Source organism: Rhinatrema bivittatum, chromosome 1 (genome assembly GCF_901001135.1).
Source record: "Rhinatrema bivittatum chromosome 1, aRhiBiv1.1, whole genome shotgun sequence".
NCBI lineage: Eukaryota > Metazoa > Chordata > Amphibia > Gymnophiona > Rhinatrematidae > Rhinatrema > Rhinatrema bivittatum.
Genome location: NC_042615.1, coordinates 396,285,940 through 396,312,469, shown reverse-complemented (window position 1 = coordinate 396,312,469; position 26,530 = coordinate 396,285,940). Strand labels below are relative to the sequence as shown.

Below are 26,530 nucleotides of genomic sequence, written 5' to 3'. Positions count from 1 at the left end.
CACAGGCTCTGTTCTCACACATACACAATCCCTTCACATAGGCTAGCACCCTCACATACAATCACTTTTTCATACATACGAGCTCCCAATTTCTCTAAACATCAAAATCATAGAACATATAGAAAGACATGGTTTAATGGAACAAAGTCAGCATGGCTTTACCCAGGGCAAGTCTTGCCTCACAAATCTGCTTCACTTTTTTGAAGGAGTTAATAAACATGTGGATAAAGTTGAACCGGTAGATATAGTATACTTGGATTTTCAGAAGGCGTTTGACAAAGTTCCTCATGAGAGGCTTCTAGGAAAAGTAAAAAGTCATGGGATAGGTGGCGATGTCCTTTCGTGGATTGCAAACTGGCTAAAAGACAGGAAAGAGTAGGATTAAATGGACAATTTTCTCAGTGGAAGGGAGTGGACAGTGGAGTGCCTCAGGGATCTGTATTGGGACCCTTACTTTTCAATATATTTATAAATGATCTGGAAAGAAATACGATGAGTGAGATAATCAAATTTGCAGATGACACAAAATTGTTCAGAGTAGTTAAATCACAAGCAGATTGTGATAAATTGCAGGAAGACCTTGTGAGACTGGAAAATTGGGCATCCAAATGGAGATGAAATTCCATGCTATAATTACACAATGTTGGGTTCCATATTAGGTGCTACAACCCAAGAAAGAGATCTAGGTGTCATAGTGGATAACACATTGACATCGTCGGTTCAGTGTGCTGCGGCAGTCAAAAAAGCAAACAGAATGTTGGGAATTATTAGAAAGGGAATGGTGAATAAAACGGAAAATGTCATAATGCCTCTGTATCGCTCCATGGTGAGACCGCACTTTGAATACTGTGTACAATTCTGGTCGCCGCATCTCAAAAAAGATATAATTGAGATGGAGAAGGTACAGAGAAGGGCTACCAAAATGATAAGGGGAATGGAACAACTTCCCTACGAGGAAAGACTAAAGAGGTTAGGACTTTTCAGCTTGGAGAAGAGACGACTGAGGGGGGATATGATAGAGGTGTTTAAAATCATGAGAGGTCTAGAATGGGTAGATGTGAATCGGTTATTTACTCTTTTGGATAGTAGAAAAACTAGGGGGCACTCCATGAAGTTAGCATGGGGCACATTTAAAACTAATCGGAGAAAGTTCTTTTTTACTCAACGCACAATTAAACTCTGGAATTTGTTACCAGAGAATGTGGTCAGTGCAGTTAGTATAGCTGTGTTTAAAAAAGGATTGGATAAGTTCTTGGAGGAGAAGTCCATTACCTGCTATTAAGTTCACTTAGAGAATAGCCACTGACATTAGCAATGGTAACATGGAATAGACTTAGTTTTTGGGTACTTGCCAGGTTCTTATGGCCTGGATTGGCCACTGTTGGAAACAGGATGCTGGGCTTGATGGACCCTTGGTCTGACCCAGTATGGCATTTTCTTATGTTCTTAGACATACACACTCCTTCACAATCTCCTCATATAGGCTCCCTCTCTCTGAAATCCACACTCAAGCATCCTCCCCACTCTTACCAACCAAGCTGTCTCTCACCCTCCCCCATACCCCCTTCTCCTCTCTCACAAACACATTCTATCTCACAGACATCCCCCTCCCCTCACATACGCTCACTCTTTCAAAACCCACACTCAAGCATCCCCCCCACCCACCCTCTCTTACCTCCCATGCTCTCTCTCACCCTCCCCTCCCCAACACACATTCTCTCTCACTGGCATGCCGTGGGGCTCGCTCCATTCGCGGTGAAGATGAAGGCCCAGTGCGCCATTGGCTGCGAAAAGGGAAGGCCCCCGTGTGCCGGGGGATGCGCTCTGTTCGCAGTGAAGATGAAGGCCTGGGTGCGCCATTCGCGGCACATGGGGGCCTTCTATTTCCGCCTTGAGCGGAGCACAGTCCGTTTGCGGCACACGGGGGTCTTTCCTTTCGCCGTGAACAGCGCGCCGGGCCTTCAACTTTGCCGCGAACGGAGCGTGTCCCGTGTGCAGCAGGACGTGCTCTGTTCGTGGCATGCTATTTTCTGTGCATGCTATTTTCTGCGCTGAATTTGGCAATTCTGTGCAGAAAATGGGAATTCTGCGCAAATTCTGCGCTCCGCAGTAGTGCACAATTCCCCCAGAAGTAATAATACTGAATTCTCCTATGAAAGTTTCCATTCACGAGTACTTTAATTTCAGTGTTTGGAGATTTCTACCAAGACTTATAGTGAACCTTGCTGCTCCCAAAAAATGATCATTCTGTGGGTGGGAATGAATCTCTTGACAAACTGATTTCCCACTACTTCTGCCACCAGACAGATTAATGGATCAACACTAGTTCTCAAGCTGAGGGCAAGACTCCCCTCTTTTTCACTATTTGCACCAAATGAGTATACTTGGAAACATGACACAGGTTACTCATGCTCTTTTTCTTTGGAACATAATGGGTTGCTGCATGGGATAAAATGAAGGCCAGGCACTACAAATCTTACAGAACTCCACAGCCAGAATACTAACTGGAAAAAGCAGAAGGGACCACATCACTCAAATACTCGCCGAATTACAATGGCTGCCAATCGAACAAAGAGTACAATTTAAAACACTATGCACAATCCACAAGCTAATCAATGAAGAAAATACTGATTGATTAAACACTGCATTACGACTACATGTCCCCCAGAGAAATCTCAGATCAGTAAATAAAGCTCTACTAACCATACCCTCTGTAAAGACAGCTAAACTGACCCAGATGAGGGAGAGAGTACAATCATTAGCCGGTCCAATATTATGGAACTCAATGCCACTCGAAATAAGATTAATGAGAGATTTAAAACTTCAAAAAAAGTTTAAAAACATGGCTTTTCAAAAAAGCTTTTCAAAGTGAGAATGGGGAATAGGTAGTACTAATAAACAAGAAAAGGATTCCTACACACAAACAGAAAAAAGTCACCAGATAAAAATAAAAGAAAGGATTAATTTAAGGAAGTACAGTATCTCTCATGTATGGAAATTCCAAAATTGGAATTACAATCCACATCACATATAGCGTATATTATTTGAATCATGTAACTGAAAAATTTTTGGCACCTACTAGATAAATTATAATCCAAACCTGACCTTATTTACGTGCCTATCTGTAAACCGTTGTGATGGTATATCACTAAACGACGGTATAGAAACATTTTAAAATAAATAAATAAAACTTCTGTAAATCTCTTAGTAGACCCACCACTATCTCTAGGGTTCTACCCTTCTTCCACCCTTGAAAACAAGGGGTGTTTTCTTTTAAGGAGGAAACCTCCAGCTCTATCTCTTCCTTGCATCTCAGCTGAAAACTAACTAGAAATACACTAGAGGTTGCTACATCAACTTTTAATGACATCCTAATTTCATTTTAAATACAGGGGTGGCTTTAAAACTGGAAAAAATTATTATAGTCTCTGTAATAGCGATACCAATTCAGGGGGGAACCCAAGGGGGTCCCTACATATATCGTATTTAAGTAATCTTTTAATTGCTGAATATGTGAATTTGTTATATTGTAGAAATGTAGGTATTACTGTATGTCTGTTTGTATTTATTTCTGATTGCACATATGGAATTTGCCCAGCACAATTTGTTTTATGAGCAGGCTAGAAATATTTCAAATAAATAAATAGAGAAATTACTACTTACCTGATAATTTCCTTTTCCTTTGTACAGACAGGTGAATTCAAAAGGAGTGGGTTATGCACCTTTATCAACAGATGGAGACAGAGCAAAGCTGACATCACAGCAAAAAAATAAATAAATAAATAAAATATATATATTCTCTGCAAAAGCCAACTTTGGATGAACCAACAAAACTTGATCATTAACAAATAACCATCCCAGCACTCAGCAAACAGAAAAACAGTGAGCTCAGAGAGGGGGTGTGTAAGAACATTAATCTAGGTGGACTGGATTGACACTTATCAGTGCTCCCTGGAACACACAGCCATGGAGGACCATAGCACACCATTCGGCTGCCAAGGGTGGGAAGTTGGATTCACCTGTCTATACTAAGGAAAGGGAAATGATCAGGTAAGCAGTAATTTCTTCTTTCAAAGCATATAGACAGGTGAATCCAAAACCAGTGGGATGTACCAAAGCTACTCCTGATAAGAGTGGGAGGCTGCCCGCAGTCCAGTCAAAACCAAACGTGCAAAGGTTGCGTCCTCCTGGGCCTGCACGTCCAGGTGATAATGCCTGGAAAAGGTGTGTAAGGAAGACCACATCGCAGCTTGGCAACTGTCAACGGGAGACAATTTAGCTTCTGCCCATGACACTACCTGAGCCCTAGTGGAATGAGTCCTAAAGTGACTAGGCAACTGCTGCTCAGAATCCAGATATGTGACCGTGACTACCTCCTTAATCTAGCGGGCTATTGTAGCTCGTGACGCTGGCTCATCTTGTTTACTTCCACCATGGAGAATAAACAGCCGGTCTGTCTTTCTAAGAGGCTGAGAAACTTCTAAATACCTCAAGGTATGCCTTTTGACATCCAAAGGCCGTAACAGGCGAAATTCCTCTACATCTTTTGTCCAGAGACAGCAGGGAAATAGACTGATTCAAGTGAAAATCCGAGATCACTTTTGGCAAAAAGGAAGGAACAGTATGCAGCTGTATCGCCCCTGGAGTCACTCGTAGAAACGGCTCCCAGCAAGACAAGACTTGCAGTTTGGCTACTCGATGCGCATAACAAATTTCCACAAGAAACACCATTTTCAAGGTCAGTAACCTCAGGGACAGAGTATTCATCAGTCGAAAAGTAGGCCCCCTAAAAAAAATCCAAAACTAGATAAAAGACTCCACATGGGCACCAGTAAATGCAAGGGAGGATGAAAATGCTTCACTTCTTTCAAGAATTGGGCCAAATCTGGATGAGCCAACAAAGGCCCACCATTCACCAGACCTCGGAAACAGGCAAGAGCCACTAACTAAACCTTTAAGGAATTAAGGGCCAACCCTTTACTCATTCCATCCTGCAAAAATTCCAAATGAAGAATAACCCCGCAATCATCACACCAAGAGCTAAACACTCGCCAAACCCGCACAAAGGTTAAGTAAATGGAGAACTTTCTTGCTCGTAGAAAGGTGGCAATCACCGCAGCAAAATATCCACGCTTCAGCAACTGAGTTCACTCATGGGCCATACTGTAAGACAAAATCGATTTGGATCTTCGTAAAGAACAGGCCCCTGCCATAGCACATTCCTGTGCGACGAAAACCGGAGGGGAGAGTCCACTAAAAGCCTTCGCAGATCTGCATACCAGGGTCTCCTGGGCCAATCTGATGCCACCAGAAGCACCATCCCCCTGTGATCCTCAACCCTCCGAACCATACTGCCCAACATGGGCCACAGGAGAAAAGCATCCAGCAGCTTGCCCTCTAGCCACTCCTGCATGAGAGCATCAATGTCTGAAGAATCGAGAAACTTTCACATTACAAGAGGTCACCAGTCGATCCAGAAACAGAAGGCCCCAGCGATCCACTATTAGCTGAAATGCCTCGTTTCACAATTCCCATTCTCCTGGATACAGATTCTGACTGCTGAGGAAATCTGCTCTTACATTGTCTTTTCCTGCAATGTGTGAGGCTGAGATCAACTGAAGATGCACTTCCACCCATTCCATAAATTTCTTGTGACACTTGCTGGATCTTGGTTCCTCCCTGCCGAATGATGTAAACCACTGTCATTACATTGTCAGACATTATCCAAACCACTTGACCCTGCAATCTGTTACTGAACCATGAGCATGCCAACTGGACTGCACGGGCTTCCAGCCGATTGATGTTCCAGAGATACTCTTCTACATTCCAGCGCACCTGTGCTGTCAGATCCTGAAAGGGAGCACCCCAACCCTGGAGGCTTGCATCTATCATGAGAACTAGCCAGTCCGGTGAACTTAGGGAAATCCCCTTTCTAAGATCATCCGCTTTTAATCACCACTGTAGTTGAGAGCAGACCTCCATTGGTAGGTGGAGCCGAATCGAGTAGTCTTGAGACTGTGGGCTTCAACGCGACAACAGAGAGCGGTGAAGTGGACGTGTATGCGCCTTTGCCCATGGCACTACCTCCAGGATTGCTGCCATCAATCTAAGCACTTGAAGATGGGACCATAATGTTGGATGTATCGTGTTCATCAACAGAAGCACCTGCGCCATCAGCTTCTGAATATGGCCCTCTGGCAGGAACACTCTGCCATGTTTCGTGTCGAACTGAACACAGAGATACTCTAGTGACTGTGATGGCTGAAGATTGATCTTGGCTAGGTTCACGACCCAACCTAACACCTGCAATAAGGAGATCACCTTTAGCGAGACCCGGAGGCTCTCTTCCAGACTCTTGTCCCAAATTAGCTAGTCATCCAAATACAGCTGTACTAGGATCCTATCTTTTCTCAACTCCATTGCTACCACCCCCATAACCTTGAAAAAAGTTCTGGGCACAGTGGCAAACCAAAAGGCAGAGCTCAAAACTGATAATGATGTCCCAAAACCGTGAAACACAGAAATCGCTGATGCTCTAGTCGGATAGGAATATGCAGTTATGCCTCGAAGAGATCCAGAGATATCAGTAACTCCCCCAACTGCACCGACATTATCACTGAGCATAAGGTTTCCATGTGAAAATGAGTCACCCGCAAATGACAGTTGACTCCTTTGATATCCAGGATGGGACGTAAAGAACCCTCCCTTCTTGGGCACCACAAAATAAATGGAATATCGGCCCTTATTAATTTGAGACATGGGCACTGGAACCACAGTCTGCAGGCTGAGGAATCTTGACAACTTTACCTCCATGGCCTGACTCTTCTGAGAGTTGCAGGAAGACACCATGAACATGTCCCGAGGAACACAAACTCCAGCACAAAGCCATCCCTTATCTCCTCCAGGACCCATTGATCTGTCGTGATCTTGACCCACCTCCGATAAAAAAGAGAGAGGCAACCTCCTATCTCCTGCTCCTGTAGGTGGGTCGGCACACCTTCGTTGGAAGGCCTGAGGTGCTCCACTACCTGAGCTTGCATTGCGTCTGGGCTGCTTGGGATGAAAGGAGTCCTCTGAAAAGTCACAAACACCTGAACCTTCTAGTACGACCTCAATTATTGGCCAGTTTCTCCAGCTCACTCCCAAACAAGGGCAACTTCGTAAATTTAGACTTCGACGTATCAGCTGACCAGTTTCTCAGCCACAGCTGACGCCTAGCTGCTATTACTGAAGCCACCCCTCTGGCCGAAATGCGGACCAAACTGCAACCTGCATCTGCCAAAAAGGCAACTGCTGGTTCCATTACTACCCTGAAATTCACACAAGATTCATCAACCTCCTGAGAGAGCAGTAAAAAAGAGCGAGCCACCAGGGAACAACAGGAAGCCATCTGCAAATTCATTGCCATTGCTTCAAAGGCCCACTTAAGGATAGCCTGAATTCTCCTATTCTGTGCATCCTTCAAGGCCAGCCCCCTTCTACGGCAGTAGTTGTCCGCTTGTTAACAGCACACAATAGTACATCCACCTTCAGAAAACGTAATAGCTCTCTCACAGCTTGATCTAGGGGGGGGGTACAGTCCTTCCAAGGGGCTTCAGGGGCACCCATTCTTGAATGGCCTCCATAATAATGAAGAAGCATGAGGCTTTACGCAAAGAAATCAAAGAGGATTCTTCTTTGGCTCAGACATGGATTCAGCCCAGCATCTTCAATTTCTGGGAAATCAGAGCCAATATCTCATCTCTATGAAAGAACCTCAACATAGTTCTTTACGACTCCAATCCTGGAGGAAGTTTCCCATCCTCAAGGGATTAAGGATCGGTCTCATCATCCTTGTCATCTGGGTTCCTATCAGAAAGGCCAGTTCCTGGCATATCCCGGTGCTTACCTGTAGCACCAGGCATGCGGGATTTCATCGCTTGCGATCCTGAGTTGTTAAGATTGGCTGGGGCTGGGAACTGTGCTTGAAGGAAAGAATGCAGTCCTAGAATGCAGAAACGAACACATATCGCCGGTTCTCAAGGACTTACACTGGCTCCCCATCGAATACCGCATCCAATACAAAACTCTCTCCATCATCCACAAAGCCCTCCACAACCCCGACTGGTTCAAAGAATCATTAACATCCTACACCTCCACAAGACCGACCAGAAATCAATACTTAGCCACCCTAGGCACACCCTTGCCCAAACTCTACAACCTTGCTTCAACAAAAGCTCGATTGCTTTCTTTAGCCGGTTCCGCCCTATGCAACTCTATGCCAGTTAACTTACGCCAGGAATTCTGCCCAAAGAAATTCAAGCAGAAACTTAAGACCTGGCTGTTTAGACAGGCATATACTGGCACTGGCTAAATACCTCCCTGAACGCCTCTCTAGCTCTCAACCCCCCTACTCTCCCCCCTGTACCCCCCCCCCCTTTTTCAACCTGATCTTAGCTTCATCTCCCTACCCCTTACAAGTCGTTCTTTTTATAAATCCTCTGTAAATACTGTAATTCAAGCTCATGTTAATTGCTTTAAGCTAAGTTTCTGTGTTTGTATTTATTCTTTTGCAAGTTACCTGTTTATATGACTAGTTCCCTGTAAAGCGCTACTATGCCAAGTTCATGTTTTAAGTAAACCGATGTGATACTCAGAATGTATGTCGGTATATAAAAATCTTTAAATAAAAAATAAAATAAATAGAAATAATTCTACCCAAGAAAAGGCAGAAGGATCCATGCCAAAACCAGGAAGCAACTGTCCTGTGCCCACTAAACTACCTTCCACGGCTGATGAACCAGTTAGGGGAGCTCCAAAATCAGGCGACCTTCAGGCAGCTTTTTATCCATTCCCGAGAAGGCTGGAAAGAACCAGGTTTAGCAAAATCAGGAGGAGGTAATTCTCCTTGAGCATCCAAAGACCGCTGACACAAATCTGAGGGAACACCAGGTTGAGCTGCCCAAATATAACAACCAACACACAGGACAAGGAGCTTAGGTTTCTTCCCTATGGGCACCATAGTTGGCCAATACGTCTAACAGGCACCTGACAACACTGTGCCTATATAAGTTCCCAACCTGAGCTCCTTCAGGACGCTCAGATAATGTGCGCAAAAATTGCGTGCATGCAACAAATGGGTGCCCTGGTAGGTGCTCCTATGTGCTTAACTAGGCGCTCAACCAAATGGAAAATGGGCTGCACAGTCGGGTGCACCAGCACGATCCGATGGAAGTTAAGGCGGCAGTATGCAGCACACAAAAAAAGCACATGAAAACTCCACTGCGGCCTACCACGCGGCAAACCAGCAGAGCATTGGAGCAGGGCCTAGCCGCAAGGGCTGCTTAACCCGCCAGGCTGCCCCATTCCCAGAACGCCACCGGAAGTGAGAACGACCATCAAATCGTGAGGAATCCTTACTCAACTCCCCTTCTCTGCGTCTTCTCTTCTTTTTTTTTTTCTTTTTACAATAACTTTTTTCTTGAGCTCAGCCCATCTGGCTGGGGGGGGGGGGGGGGGGGGGAGGGCATAGACCTTCACCGCCTAGCTCAGCTTCCTGCACCCGCTTGCCTTTCAACTGTGGTTTTTTGTTTTGTTTTTTTTTACAGCTAATATGCCAGCTGAAAAACCAGCTACTGGACCAAGGCACACTCATCTGAGGGATCATGGAAATCACCTCAAGAATTCTCAACTGAGGGAGGGACCATATGCCATCACCACAGGAGAGCGGGACGTATTTATTTTCCTGTTCTTTTCTCCTTCAAAGCTTTAAAGCAATCCCCAGTAAAGAGATGCACGTCAACCATCTGCTGGAGACGGAGAATACTGGCGGGCTGATGTCACTGCTGGAGTATATATAATGTGATGTCAGCTTTGTTCAGTCTCCATCTGTTGGTAGAGGTGCAAAACCCACTGGTTTTGGATTCACCTGTCTGTACACTAATAAATAAATTAATATCTAAACATATTCACAAACCAATTTTATTCATATAGAACAGAAACAGTTTTTTTTAAGGAAAGAATTATTGCTGCCAGGAAACCACAAAATAATCACACTGCAAAATCTAAACTTACCCAAATTTAAGAAATCAGAACTGGAGGAAGGTGGTGGTGCACTCTGTGTAGAAGGAAATACATTGGGTGTAGATGCTGAATTGGGATTCAATAAGTTTCCAAAAAGATCAGGACCAGAATAAATTTGATTTTCAGAGCCTGATGACATAGCAAAGGGATCAAATGGATCAGCTGAAGGAGAAGATAGTACAGAAAAATAATTACAATGCTATCAGCATAAAGAAAAGCATACTTTAAATACTCCATATTCTGCCAACTGCTTCCTCTTGGACAGAATCTAAAACTTGAGCAGATCAAGAACAATGTACCATAGCAACATTAGAACAAAGATTTCAGCATTTGCTATAATCCAAGAGCTGAGACAAAAATAAGAGTACATCTTTAGAGCTTCACAGTTATGGAAAGGAATAGTTAAGAGGCTAAGTGTAATATAGAGCTTCAAAACCTTTTACTTTTTTTTCTTGCCCTCTGCAGGCCTACAACTTGCTATGAAACTCCAAATTGGTCACTGTGCATTTCTTTATCCCAGTGATGGCTAGCCTATGACACGCGTGTCAGAGGTGACACGCCGAGACTTTTTGCTGACACGCGCAGCGTTTCATGGACTATCGGGAATTTTTTTTTTTAATCGGCTGCGCCTAGCCTTTATTTATTTTTTTTTTTATTGGCTGCGCCGACCCTTTAAAACTAGTTTTTTAGTATCCCCCCCAATGCCCCCAGGCGCAGCGACAGGCAGGGCTGCGGCCCGAAGAAAAAGATCACGTTTAAACGCGCTGATGCTCCTCCTCCTTCCTGCCTGTGCGGCCCCAGAAGTAAACGTTGCTGGAGCCACGTGGGCTGGAAGGCGGTGAAGCACCGGCGCGTGCAGAAGAGGAGCAGCGCTTGCGTTTACGGGCAGCCGCGAATCCCAAGATGCAGCGGCCCGAGAAGAGGAAGAGGCCTGGTAGCAGGGCTGCTGCAGAGCCCATCCTGTGACGACCCGCGAAGAAGAGGCCCAGAGGTGAGAGAGAGGCTGAGGGTCTGTAGAGGGTGGTGTGTGTGTGTGCGTGTATGAGATGAGTTGAGAGATTGTGTGTGAGAGTGAGGACCTGAATGTTTGCAGAGACGGCATGTGCTTGGCCAAGACAGCATGTGGGAGTGAGAGCCTGTGCTTGAGCAAGACAGCATGTGGGAGTGAGAGAGAGCCAGACAGCATGTGCCAGTGGGAGACTGTGTGTATGAATGATTGTATGAGAGAGAGCATGTGACAGTGAGAGCCTGTGTGTGTGAGAGAGAGAAATGCATGTGAGAATGAGAACCTGTGTGTTTGAGGGAAGAAGATGGAGAGAAAAGAAACAGAAAAAAAGACAATATAAAAGGAATTGGCAAAACAAATAAGAAAGGGAAGGTGGGAAAAAAAAGCCTGTGACCAACCAATTAGAAAATGAAGATCAGACAGCAAAGGTAAAAAACAAATAAATTACTTTTTAGTGATTGGCACATGTAATCTTTGGGAATGTGCAAGAATAGCACTTTCTCTATGCGGATCTCACAATGTACGAGATCAGCATGGAGAAAATGGAAACCCACGGGGCCTGCACAGAGGAGGTAGAATGGGCTTCAGTGTCAGTGGCAGCAATCGGCATCTCCCCAATAGCCATGCGGCAGCAATGACAGTGGCAGCAGAGGAATGAGAGTGGTTCTGAGGTTGCTGGCAAAAGAGAGTGGGGTCTGCCTTTAGTGTGTGCATGTGAATGAATGGGACTCTGCATGGGGGTGTATGTGTGTGAATGCATGGGTGCCTGCGTGAGAATGAATTGGTGCCTGCCTGGAGGATGGAGCGGGAGTGGTGTGAAAATGAATGGGAGCCTGCCTGGGGTTCAGTGTGTGTGTGTGTATATATGTGAGGGAGCCAGTGAGTGTGAGAGCATGAGTGTGTATGAGAAAATCCAGGGGAGTAAGAGTTTGTGGGGGGGGGGGGGGGGAGGTGGAGGGGGAGAGAGTGTTTTAATTGAAGATTTAGCCAATGAAATTTAGCAACAAAAAAGTCACCAAGCAGGTAAGGTAAAGAATTATTTGTTTTTGCTTTATTAATAAATACTGAACATATATTAAAATTATAATTTTGTTATTAATATTAGAGCTACAAATATCACAAAATTATGGATTTTTCTAGAAGTGACACACCACCCGAGTTATGCTCGGTTTTTTTTTAATGAATTTTGACACACTGAGCGCAAAAGGTTGGCCATCACTGCTTTATCCAAAACTGTTATGCTTCTCAACCTCATAAGAATTATGAAGGCCCCACATTGATACATGCACAACATAAATATAGCATGGAAAATAAATAATGGACTTCTGGAATGTGGCCAAATAAAAATGGTCTCCATTTATTTAAGATATGTGCAGAATATAAGAAATAAAAATAACTGGGACAAATTAAGACAAGCTAGGAATAAAACCAAATAAGAAATGAAGAAAGGCAAGAAATAGACAAGGCAATATTTGTATAGTACTACTGCTTTCAATAAACATGTAATCATTCTAGAATCAGGCTGTGGTACTTTTTACTGGATCAGCATAATTATTTGAATATTTTCTAAATAAGCTTTCAAAACCAAAAAACTCCCATTTTTAAATGGGATACCAAAACCCACTCTGCATCATGCCCTCATAAAATACACATAAAGCTACCAAAACTGAAAAAGTGGAATACACTGTCTTGGAAGCTCATGTCAGCTTAATTCTTATTTTAGTCCAATACATAGTATCACAACCTGTAAAGAACCCAGTTTTTTCAAGACCAATTTGACTAAGAAAATTCTTAACCATTCTACAAAGTTATAGTAAATATGCTTGCTTACACACTCCCTCTAAAGAACACTGAGGTCCATACCAAAAAGCCATTTGGACTGATAACTCAAAAGTTATCCATCTAAATGGTACAACTATCAGACTAAATTATAGCCGGATAACTTATTAAGCGGCTATTATTTAGCAGGATAAAAAGGGGGTATTATTGGGGCATTCCAGGGAGGAGTTGTTTTATCTGGCTAATGTAGCAGAACATCACATATATCCGGCTACATTAGCTGGATAACTTTAGACCTGCTCTGAAACAGGTCTAAAGCTACCCTGCCATGTGTGGCTGGATAACTTGCTACTTACTCGGATGTCTTCAAAAGATATCCGAGTAAGTAACGTTTTTGCCTGCCCAAAAAAAACCCAAACAAGAATTAAAGGGAATTATGATGCTCTCCTTAATACATAATACCCACCCCTTCTCATCCCATGTAACAAACCACCCATATTACTGATACAGATACACCATATGCTACATGATCTATGTAACATATTACCCATGTTACTGCTACAGATACACCCTATACCAAATGCTAGTTTATGTTTTTTACTATTACTAATATTGTTTTTAATCAAGTTACTGTTATAATTTCATGTTACTGTTTCCTTTTTTTTTTCCAAAATATTTTTTATTAACAGGGGGGCAGGAACAACCATCAATCAAACCGTAAAAAAAACTTGCCAGACATGGTACTCAAACACATAGTTATAACAGTGTAAACAGTGCATAACCAGAACTCGCCATACTGCCCACCCCAATTTCCATTTTCCTCCCCAGTTCCCCCCCTCCCCAACCTCAAACCCAGTGCCCCAAACCCCCTCTCCATCATTCACACCTTACTTCCCTCCCTCCCTTTCCCCCTCTCTTTAGAGGACCATTGTAGAGTATAACCATTGCGGTACAGTTCTTCCTGCAGTGGCTTAGGAAAAGTAGCGAAACAAATGTCCCAGCAAGTACAGTACAGGTGGTCTGGCCACCGCTTGCCGGCCAGGTAGTCCAGTCGTTCCATTTGTACCAGAGAGGCCATTCTCCCGAACCAGGCGGCAAGTGTGGGTACAATCAAGGGCTCCGTCCAACCAGCAAAGATAGTGCGACATGCCATCAAAACAGCCACCCGCTCAAATCGGGCCTTAGCACAGCTTCCAGGTAGATGTCTCGGAGACGAACACGAAAGTAACATCCAGCCAGTAAGCCGAAGAGGCACGTCTATACACTTTCCCACCACTTCCAGCACCTCGCGCCAAAAGGGCTGGAGTAATGGACAAGTTATCAGCCGGTGCAGCAATGTACCATCAGCAATTCCACATTTAATGCAGGTAGGTGATGTAGCCAGCTTCATCCTGAACCGCTGAACATCATTGTAATAAAGATAATGAAGAAGCTTCCATCCCAGATCACCATCGAGACATCTGTCTCTCGGTGATCTGGGAGTCCAAAACTGCAGACCACCGAGCGGCCATGCGGCGGAGAAGAGCATCCCCACCAAGTTTCTGTCCTAATTTCTTCCAACTGGTGATGTTGTTCCGGAGATACGCAATATCAAAAATGGTATTGGCGAACTTTATCTCAGCCTCTAACTCCAGACGCGACCAAGCTAAAGCAGTCAGGTAATGGCGGGCCTGGAGAAAGGCAAAGAAGTGCTTAGCAGGCAATTGAAAGGTTCGCGCCAGCGTAGCAAAGTCCAACAGGGTACCTGAAACAGGATCATACATATGAAAAGCAAACATCACCCCCTGCTCCGCCCATTTACGAAACACCGGACTGCATTCACGCCCAGGGAGAAATTCCACATTGTTCAAAAAGGGGAGCAGTAGAGACCGCCCTCCCGACAAGTTATGCTTTTTCCGCATCCATCTCCACGCTTTTATACAGGGAGTTAATAAAACTTTAGGATAAAATGCAATCCGACGCAGTCCCACTTGCATTTGAATGAGGTTCAGCGGAGACCCCGGGGTAGAAATGCGTCCCAGCATCCCCTCATCACAATAACGATAGGTCCCCGTTAACCATTCCCCTACGAACCTCATTTGACAGGCCACATTATATAGCCGGAAATCCGGCAAATTTCCCCTGAGATCGGAAAAGCCTCAGTGGGCAGGCCATTTATTAAGATAGCGGCGCTAGGGTGTTGGTAAAGTATCTGAAGCCATTTTAGATAAGCCCCGGAGAAACCATACTTTTGCAACACCCAGGACATGTACTCCCAGGAAAGCGAATCAAACGCTTTTTCCGCGTCCAAGCTCAATATCAGTGCTTCAGCCTCAGCCTGAAAACTTAAAGCTGCTAATAAGCGCCGAACATTCCTCACCCCTTGGCGTCCCTGGATAAACCCAGTTTGATCCTCATGGATAAGACACGGCAAGATAGGAGACACCCTGGCTGCTAAAATAGAAGCCAATATTTTTACATCCACGTTTAGTTTAAATGATTTTTATTAGTATTATACCAACATTGTCAGAATATACAGCCAAAATAGGGGTCTGGAGAAGTTGTACACTGACTTCCGCGCAGACCTAGTAATAATAACATCATCAGAACACAGTAACCACCACCCATCCCTCCCCCCCCCCTCCTTCCCCTAAGAATGACAAAACAAATGTCCAAGGGCAGAATCCATGCACGTATGTCCTCCTTCGGAATGTCCAATCAGCAAACTATGTCCTCAATAGGTAGACGCTACGATGACCTCAGCAATCATTGATGACCAAGCTGCGGGATTGATGCGGTAAAGATTGCAAGTACGGGTCCCAAATCAACAAGAATCTTCTGCGAGAGCGAGGGTCTGCGCGTGAACTCAGTTCCTCCAGGCGTAACAAGTGGTGTAGATGATTGCGCCAAGTCCAAAAAGAGGGAGTAGCAGAGTCCCGCCAATGCAATAATATAACTTTTTTTCCCACTAAACAAGCTTTGTGAATGAAAGTACGTGGCCCGTGCTTTAAGGAAATACGTGGGAAATGACCAAAAAGAAAAAGCAGTGGCGTTATCGGCAATCGAACTCCCAGCAGGTCCATTAAATAAGAGGCGACACGTCCCCAGAATCGACGGACATTAGGACAGGCCCAAAAGGAGTGAGATAAATGCCCAATCACTCCTTGACATTTACCACAGAAGGCGCTCGGGATCAACCCTGAACGATGGGCCACTTGTGGGGAAACAAAAGCCCTTCTCAGAAATTTATATTGCATCTCTCTGTAGTACATATTTACTGTGATATGATTAATTCGCCCAAAGCTTGCTTTTAATATAGAAACTGTGAGAGCAAAAATCCCATCTTTATTCCAGCGTTCAAGTAATAGGGCATAGGGTTCAAGTTTCTTGACGCATTGTAAACGTTTATAATACTGGGACAACGTGGGAACTGTCTGATCGTTAAATCGCAGTACCTTATCCAAAGAGGTAAGAACCTCCACCGGCCCAGGTTCTACCGGCAGAGACTGAAAGTAATGTTTGTTGGAGGTAAGGAAAGACATGGGAATTGTCCAACTTATACTGAGAGCTTAATTCAGGAAAAGGTAACAGCTGACCATCATCGTTAATTACTTGGCCCAAGCGAGTAATATCTAGCGCCTTCCATTTGTGAAACCCTTTAGTCTGGGAGCCAGGGAGAAAGGCACATTCCCCTGTATAGGCAACAGCGGCACACATAGCCTAGGCAATTTTAACAACTTGGTAACCAGTCGCCAAGTGTCCCTTATTGGTTTAACGGATGGAGAATGAAGGAGCACTGAAGGGAGTTCTGGGGAGGGAGCCTGAACAACATAAGAAAGGGCATAGGGTACCACCAATGCCGACTCCGCATAGGGATGTACATAGAAAGATTTATCTAACATCCAATCCCTGATTATATGGAGGTTGCATGCCAGATTGTAAAGCTGTAAGTCTGGGACTCCTATCCCTCCCTCACCCCAGCGCTCCTTAAGCTCAACCAACGATATGCGCGCCTTTCCTCCCTTCCATAAAAAAACGCGAAGGGCTTTGTCAATGGATCTAAGATCCTGACGACTAAGTAAAAAAGGTAGATTTTGCAAAAGAAACAACCATTTTGGCAGGAGCACCATTTTGAATAAATTAAGACGGCCACAAAGAGAGAGTGGTAAATTATGCCAAGTGTGGAGCTTATCCAAGGTCACTTGAAGTAACGGCTTAACATTGGCCTTATAAAGACTAGCGGGGGAGGACGGGAGGATCACCCCCAAGTATCGAAGGGATCCGTCAGCCCACTTTAATGGAAAGTCACCGGGCCAGCTGTCTTTAAGGTTAGCCGGATAGGCCAATACCTCAGACTTAGTAGGATTAAGCCGAAGGCTGGCAAAGCTGCCAGTCAACAAAGAGCTGCATTAGTGGAGGTAAGGAACGCTGGGGCCTAGACAAAAAAAGCATCACATCGTCAGCGAAAGCCACATATTTAAGAATTTCATTTTGCATTCGAATACCCCGTATTGCCGCCGCATTGATAATTGACAGTAATAGAGGTTCCAGCTGTAAGAGAAATAGCAGTGGGGACAGGGGGCATATCCCTGTCTGGTACCACGTGTAATAGAAAACACCTCAGATTGAGCATTATTGGCAACAATAACAGCAGTGGGTTCATGATACAATAAATGAATTGCATCCAGGAACCAGCCAGCAAACCCCAACTCCCGCAAAATGAAAAAGAGATAACCCCACTCTACACGATCAAAGGCCTTTTCTGCATCAAAATTGATCAGAAGATATGGCTCCTCCATCATCTGACTCATTTCCATTGCCGCCAGGATCTTCCGAATATTAGTTAAAGCATAGCGTTGCCGCACAAAGCCCACCTGATTTTCCCCAATCAGTGTAGGAAGTACAGCCGCCAGGCGATCCGCTAGGATTTTTGCCAATATCTTCTGATCAGCATTGAGGAGTGAGATTGGCCTATATGAAGCCAGGGAGGTAACATCCTTGCCCGGTTTAGCGATAAGTGTGATATGAGCCTGATTAACATGGTGTGGGTAATGTCCCTGAGCGATTAACGTAGTAAAGGTCTGAGCTAGTACCGGACTAACTAAATCCACCAGACTTCTATAAAACTCGGCAGTGAACCCATCGGGCCCTGGCGCTTTAAAACGCTTGGACTGCAGAATCACCCTATGAATTTCTTCCGGTTCCAAGGGGCTGTTCAACTTTTCCCTTTGTTCCGCCGTGAGAGCTGGCAAATCCAACCTCTCGCAGAACTGAGCACAAATGTCCGGATTCCAGCCCTCCGTAGTATATAGGCGTGAAAAAAATGTCTGAAACTGTGCAAGAATTGCTTTAGTATCAGTATGCAGCTGCCCAGTGTCCGCACGGATTACCGGGATGTGCCTAGAGGCGCGAGATGCCTTCACCAAGTTATGTAGCAACCGGCCCGACTTATTACTATATTTATGCATTTGATACTGGTAATAGAGTAGACTCTTTTTCCCCCTCTGATGGAGTATCGTATTAATTTTCCCTTGTACTACCCGATGGGCCTCCCTGTCTCCCGGGAGATTAGTATGAGCCAAGCGCCGTTTAAGAGTGCGCAATTGCGTACTTAAGGTAAGGAGACTCTTATCCAATATTTTTTTACGCCTTGCCACGTAGGAGATGATATCTCCACGAAGCACCGCCTTGGCGGTGTACCAGAAAAGTACTGGGTTGGCTCTGTGTTCTTCATTAAAAGTCACATAATCTGTCCAACGTGACCGTAAATATTCTTGGAAGGGAATATCCTCAGCCAAAAAGTAGGGGGTACCGCCATAGCCGATTAACGGGTATAGACGGGGAGAGCTGCACATCCAGCCAGATGGGAGCATGATCGGAGATAAGAATATCACCAATACAAGCATCATTAACCTTTGTAAAGTGTTTATCACTGATAAAAAAATAATCCAGGCGTGACCAAGTCGCATGGGCTCGAGATAAATGAGTGAAATCCCTCTCATTAGGATGTAAGATCCTCCATGCATCAATCAGATGAACCGACTGTTCAAGCTGCAGCAACCTAGTGCTAACATCCCGATCTCTAGGGCTAAAAGAGGATTTATCTAAATGTAAATCTCTGACCGCATTAAAATCTCCCCCCATGATAATAAAATCATCAATATAGGGGAGCATCAACCCCTGTAAGGCACGCAGAAAATCCACCGTATCATTATTTGGAGCATAAGCATTACAAAGTATGATTGAGACATTTGAAATTTTTACCACTAAGACCAGATAGCGCCCCCGCGGATCTTTCAGCTCCTGGAGAATAGTGAACGGTACATGTTTACCAATTAATATGGCTACCCCAGCCGACTTAGAGGAGGCTGAGGCAAAATACACATCCCCCACCCAACCCCTGCGAAGTTTGGCATGTTCTACATCGGTTAGGTGCGTCTCTTGAAGAAAGGCGACATCCACCTGTTTTTTCTTAAGATGGTGCAATATTTTTGACCTCTTAATGGGCGAGTTTATACCACAGACATTCCAGGACATGAATCGAAGTCCACTAACTGGCATGATCTAGAAGAGTGACATACATAGTGAACAACAAACATAAAGCAGGAGCAGGAAGGTTCTCCCAGCTAAAACCCTCCTGTGAGATCAGTGCCTTGACATAATAGAAAGAGATCACCAAATCTACGTGCATGGACCCCATAGCTTGCCCTACATGAAATATCCCATTCCCTCCGCCCTGTCCTCCATCCCCCCCCCTCCCCCGTTCCCCTTTCCCCCTCACTCTTACTCTAAGAGAAGCCACCACCATGCATACAAACACCCACCCCCCCCCCTTCCCTATGCATTCCAGCCACATCCACTCGATAGAAATAAGATCTGGGACCTTAAAGGTCCATACAGAGGCACACTGAAGGATTAACACAAAATGATAATAACAATAAGCATAAATAAAAAAGAAAAACTGAGCCACTGTTAGGGTAGTCCATCAACAGGAACCGCTGGAACAGAGTCCCGGGCAAAAAAAAACCAGTAACCATCATCAGGCAGGCCCGTCACCTAGTCCTGCAATACAAGAAAGGAAAAAAAAAACCCCCAAGCAAAGGGGTGCAGGCCAGAACGCAGCCATGCAGTCATCAAACAAAGGTTGAACAACTCCGGTGTCTTCAATCTGGGTCCACACTGGTGCTGGGAGAACTCTGATTGCTCCTTTTAGAAGATATTCGCGCAAACTCCTGTGCCGCTGCCAGCTCGGTGAACCACTTAACACCCTCACGGGTGATCACTCGCAGTCGAGCCGGGTAGATCAAGGTGGCACGATATCCCAAATTGATGAGTTGGGTGCAGACCGGGGCTAAGACACGGCGCTTTGCAGACAGGGCAGCCGAAAAATCTTGAAACACCATTATCTTCTGGTTTTCGTACATCAGTACTTTACCTGCCCTGGTAGCCTGTAAAATCTCCCCTTTATGCACAAAATTGAAAATTTTTGCAATGATGATTCTAGGCCGCGGGTCAGAGGGCTTCTTCTGGCCTAATCGGTGTGCCCGTTCTATGCGCAGGGGTCCATGCGCAGGTGTAAGGCCCAGTTCCTTATTCAGCCAGCCTTCTAAAAGTCACTAATTCCCGGTCAGGGATAGATTCCGGGAGGCCCAGGAAACGCAGATTCGACCGGCGGGACCGGTTTTCTAAATCTTCAATACGGTCTGCCTGCTTCTCGACCACCAGTTTAATTGCTGCCACCTCCGCCTCCACGGTGTGCGCCCCGTCTTGTAAATCGGATACTCGCTGTTCAAGGGTAGAAAAACGCGCCTCACACCCCGCGAATGCCGAAGCCAGCTCAGTGAGTTTAGTCGAGATAGTTTGCAACTCCGGACCCAACATTTCCGAAATCGCCGCCTTTGTCGGCGGGGGAGGGGTAGCTGGCGCCATATTGTTGAGTGCCTCCGAGCCGCGCGGCTTGTCTTTTTCCTTGTCCTTTTGTTTGAGACGAGCTGCCATATCGCTCACCAAGCCCTAGCTTCGTTCAGGACAGATTCCCCAATGGCCTCGTAGTGTGCCTGAGTCAAAATAGCAGTGGATGGGGCTGGATGCAGGAGGGTCGGCGCTGCGAGGGAAAAATCACGGCTTTCCCCTGCACTGCATCACGTGACCTCCCTACATCCACGTTTAACAGCGAGATGGGTTGGTAAGAACCCACCTCCGCAGGGTCTTTCCCGGGCTTAGGGAGAACTACTATAACTGACTGATTGGAGGCAGGCGCTATTTTACCGGTATGTAGTAAATCAGCGTAATAAGCTTGTAAAGGCTCAAGCACCCCAAAATTAAGAATTTTATAATACTCAGACCCCAGCCCATCGAGGCCTGCTGCTTTACCCAGTTGGAGCTTTCGTATAACAGCATAGAGTCCCTGAGTAGTAATCGGGCGATTCAGCAGCTCCAGATGGTCTAGAGTTACCTGCGGCCAGGGTAGATCCGCAAATATCTGATCTGCGATTCCCTTATCCATTGGCTTCGATGCATATAGGGTTGTGTAATATTCTAAAAACCGGTTCGCTATTCCAGTAGGAGTCGTCTGGTGCACCCCCTGCCTATCCTTAATGCCTACGATCGAGGCACGCTGACCGCGGGGTCTAACCAGGTGCGACATAAGTCGACTTGCTCGATTACCGTACTTATACAGTTGGTATCGATAAAACCTAAGGGATTTGGAAGCCCGCTGGTGTAACAGGCTATTTAAAGCTTCCCGCGCCCGATCTAATTGGGCTTTAGTATCCTCGGACAAAACCCCCATATGGACATTTTGGGCCGTTTTAAGAACTCCCGTAAGTCTTAAAATTTCAGCGTTACAGCGCCGATTTTTCTTAGCTACATAAGCAATAATGGCCCCTCGCATGACCACTTTCCCCGCCTCCCACACAGTCGACGGGGTAACCTCCGGGGTTATTGGCCACATAATCCTTCCAGCAGGCCTGCAGGTACCCATGAAATTCTTTATCTAAATATAGATCTGGCCTCATGCGCCAAGAGTGCGGGGGCCGGGTCGTTAACCCCCAATGAAGAACCATTGTCACTGGGGCATGGTCAGATAAGGAGATAATCCCTATATTAGCTTCCTGTATTTTAGCGAAGCACTGATCTGATACAAGCAAATAATTCAGCCTGGAATATATCTTGTGCGGGTGAGAAAAGTGAGTAAAATCTCGCTCTTGCGGATGCAATATTCGCCAAATATCCAACAATTGGAGCTCGTGACACAGTAAATTGACACCTTCCATACCCTCCCCTCTAGAAGCAAGCTTGGGGGGTGCATGATCGAGCTGGCGGTTCGCCACAATATTAAAATCACCACCCAATACTAGGCTGTAATCCGAAAAATCAGTCAGGAGATTAATCAAGGATACAAAGAACCCATGGGAGTATGCGTTAGGAGCGTACACAGCACAGAAAACAATACGTTGTTGATACAAAGTGCCCGCTGCTAGAACATATCGGCCCTCCGCATCCCAGCAGATACGTTCCAGCTGAAACAGCAAATTTTTGTGAATAAGAATGGCAACTCCCCTTTGGCGCCTGTTGTAGGACGAGTAATAAACTTGTCCCACCCAATCTCTTTTTAATTTTGCGTGTTCCCCATCCTCCAAATGCGTCTCTTGTAAGAACGCCACTTGTGTTTTCATACGTTTAAACAATGCAAATAATTTGGTCCGCTTAATTAGGGAATGGATACCGTCTACATTCATAGTGACAATTTTAACAGGCCCCATCACGTTATAACAGTAGTGCAATTAAAAGAAAAAAAGGGAGGGGGTAGCCGAGGCCACCCGATCCCCTTGCTGTGTTTTGTGAAATCCCTCACGGCCTCCCAGCCTAAGCCCTGAGGGGAAGTTGCAATCCATACTTGTGCCACCCATGTAACTTTTGAAGACCAGAACCCCTGAATCCCCTTCTCTTCCCACCCCAGTCCCTTAACACTCATACTCACATACATACAACACAGCCATACCTTCAACAGAAAATCCCCCCTTCGTTCCGCGGGGCTCAAACTACTGAGCTCCATCGGAACACCCCTATACTCTCCTACTCCCATCTCCGCCCCTCTCCCCACCTTCCACCGTCTCTAACCATATCTAACAGAGCCCCCTAAAAAAAACCCCAAAAATCCCCCTCCTCCGAGCAGCAGATGCATGTGTGGGGTCCATCATTTGGGAGATAGATAATTTTCCACAAAACTGATCACGATAGTTCGGTCTCAAAGTCAATTAAGCAACTAGCCAAGGTTCCACAAAGGTAAATAACTCGGTTAGATAGTTATCCTTCTGCAACAACTGTCCAAAGGCCTCTCAGAACATAAGGCACTGGGCCCCATCACTGAATCCTCAATAGTGGGGCCTCTTAAACGTAGACATCGATAATCCATCAGCAGAGTTCCATGAGAGAGGAAAAACAGAAAAACTGAAGCTGTTGTAAGAAATAGGTACTGGATCAGCAAAATGGTGATTAAGTCTTCAAAGGTTAGGCACCTCACTCTCCAGCTGCTGGAGGAAGGCTCGCCACAAATCCTTCAGCCTCCTCTTTAGAGTTGAAATAGAAGGTTTTATTTTCATGCTGAACCCGCAGTTTTGCCGGATATAGCAGGGCAAACCGAATACCATGCTGGTGCAGTGCCGTGCAGGCCGGAGCCATAGCTTTCCTCTGCGCTGCCGTGGCAGCTGAGAAGTCATTGAATAACAACAATCTGTGGCCATTATAGTCCACCTCCTTCTTCTGGCGATAAGACCTTAAAAGCCGGGTCTTGTGGTCCCAGTTAAGGATCCTGGCCATTACCGGGTCTCGGGCGCCCAAGGCCGTCCCGCATGGGGCCCACCCGGTGTACCCGCTCACACTGGATCCGTTCCCCGTTAAGGAGGCCTACCTGCTGTGGGAGCCACTGTTCAACAATTTCCTTTAGGTCCCCTTCCTTCACCTCCTCCAGGAGACCTATGATTTTTAGATTGTTCCGGCGCCCTCTGTCCTCTTGCTCCTCCATCTTGGCCAGGAGCTCTTGCTGCCTTCCCTGCAAATCCGCCAGACGCTGCTCCGACGTAGCCAAGCGGTCTCCCAGATCCGAAATAGTGCCCTCCGCGGTGTCTAGCCGCTTAGCATGGCCTTCCACTGCCGACTTAATATCTTCCATCGCTGCCTGTAACTTGTAGCGCTTCAGTTACATGCTGCGATATTTTTTGCAGGGCTTCCTCTGTAACCGAAGCAATCAGGGGCTCCCCAGAATGGGCTGCCGCGGCCATCTTGGCTACACGCGGTCGGCGCTCAGTTTTGCCGCGGGTGCTCGACCTGCGCATCACCTGCGGGTCCACACGGTCTCAGCTGTGCAGTAGCACCTCCAGCAGCCTGTCCACCAGTTAGGGCGGCGAAACAGTAAGTTTGTAAAGATTTATTTGCCGATACAGGGGAGCGGAGCTTCGGAGCTTTCCCCTTTCACTTCCGCCTCCTGCACGTCATCGCCAGAAGCTGCCTCATGTTACTGTTTCCAATCGTTCCCTGTACCAAACAAAAGGAAATGCTTGACTTTCTGCACCATTAAGTTGTATGTAAACCAGGGGCGATCCAGGTAACTATAGACCAGTGAGCCTGACTTCAGTACCGGGAAAAATAGTGGAAACTATTCTCAAAATCAAAATCATAGAGCATATAGAAAGACATGATTTAATGGAACACAGTCAACATGGATTTACCCAAGGGAAGTCTTGCCTAACGAATATGCTTCTTTTTTTGAAGGGGTTAATAAACATGTGGATAAAGGTGAACTGGTAGATGTAGTGTATTTGGATTTTATGAAGGTGTTTGACAAAGTCCCTCATGAGAGGCTTCCAAGAAAAACTAAAAAGTCATGGGATAAGAGGCGATGTCCTTTTGTGGATTACAAACTGGTTAAAAGACAGGAAACAGAGAGTAGGATTAAATGGTCAATTTTCTCAGTGGAAAAGGGTAAACAGTGGAGTGCCTCAGGGATCTGTACTTGGACAGGTGCTTTTCAAAATATATATAGATATATATATATAGATATATATATATATATATATATATAGAAATGATCTGGAAAGGAAAACGACGAGTGAGGTTATCAAATTTGCAGATGATACAAAATTATTCAGAGTAGTTAAATCATAAGCAGACTGTGATACATTACAGGACTGGAAGATTGGGCTGTGATACACTGTGATACATTACAGGACTGGAAGATTGGACTGTGATACATTGCAAGACTGGAAGATTGGGCATCCAAATGGCAGATGAAATTTAATGTGGACAAGTGCAAGGTGTTGCCTATAGGGAAAAATAACCCTTGCTGTAGTTACACGATGTTAGGTTCCATATTAGGAGCTACCACCCAGGAAAAAGATCTAGGCATCATAGTGGATAATACTTTAAAATCATTGGCTCAGTGTGCTGCAGCAGTCAAAAAAGCAAACAATGTTAGGACTTATCAGGAAGGGAATGGTTAATAAAACGGAAAATGTCATAATGCCTCTATATCGCTCCATGGTGAGACAGCACCTGGAATACTGTGTACAATTCTGGCCGCCGCATCTCAAAAAAGATATAGTTGCGATGGAGAAGGTACAGAGAAGGGCAACCAAAATGATAAAGGGGATGGAACAGCTCCCCTATGAGGAAAGGCTGAAGAGGTTAGGGCTGTTTAGCTTGGAGAAGAGATGACTGAGGGGGGGATATGATAGAGGTCTTTAAGATCATGATAGGTCTTGAACGAGAAGATGTGACTCAGTTATTTACACTTTTGAATAATAGAAGGACTACGGGGCATTCCATGAAGTTAGCAAGTAGCACATTTAAGACTAATCGGAGAAAATTCTTTTTCACTCAACGCACAATAAAGCGCTGGAATTTGTTGCCAGAGGATGGGGTTAGTGCAGTTAGTGTAGCTGGGTTCAAAAAAGGTTTGGATAAGTTCTTGGAGGAGAAGGTCCATTAACGGCTATTAATCAAGTTTACTTAGGGAATAGCAACTGCTATTAATTGCATCAGTAGCATGGGATCTTCTTAATGTTTGGCCTCTGTTGTAAACAGGATTCTGGGCTTGATGGACCCTTGGTCTGACCCAGCATGACAATTTCTTATGTAAACCAATGTGATATGTAAATCGAACACCGGTATATAAAAAAAAAAAAAAAAAAAAAAAATTATGGCCAGATTTTTTTTTGTCTTCCCCATCTACTATAAAAGCTCCCCTATCGGGCCTTGCATCCCTCACCCTACATTTCTAAATGTAATGGAACTGTCACACCCCCTCCCCCTCAGACAAACCCTTTCTTCCGATAGCAACCTGTGAGGCCAGGCCCTTTCCCCCTAGCAATCTAACTTACCACCCTGCCGCACCTCAACCCTTCAACCCTATGAAAGCTGCAGCTGTGCTGGACCTTGACGGGAGCAGGTAAGTGCTGACCCCACTCCCAGCAAAGATTTTTTGGCTTTGGAAAGTTGGAGGGTCAGGGGGGCTAGGGTTCAGCAGGGTGGCATGTTAGATTGCTTTGGGGGGGGGGGGGGGTGGAGAAGGGCCTGAGCTCACCAGTTGCTTTCGTAAGAAGGGGTTTGTCTGGGGGAGGGGAGGTGCGATGGTTCTATTATATTGAGAGATGTAGGGTGGGAGATGCAAGGCAAGGCCCAAAAGGGCAACTTTTACATTAGCTG

At 45.5% G+C, this 26,530-nt stretch overlaps 1 protein-coding gene across 1 annotated transcript in view; it reads right to left on the bottom strand.

The window, feature by feature from the left end:
• The window catches only part of GAK (cyclin G associated kinase), an 832,466-nt gene that overhangs the window by 232,194 nt on the left and 573,742 nt on the right, over positions 1-26,530 (bottom strand). Inside the window, 1 exon segment of the mRNA XM_029601806.1 lies at positions 10,054-10,224. Within this exon segment, the coding sequence (XP_029457666.1) occupies positions 10,054-10,224 (171 nt within the window).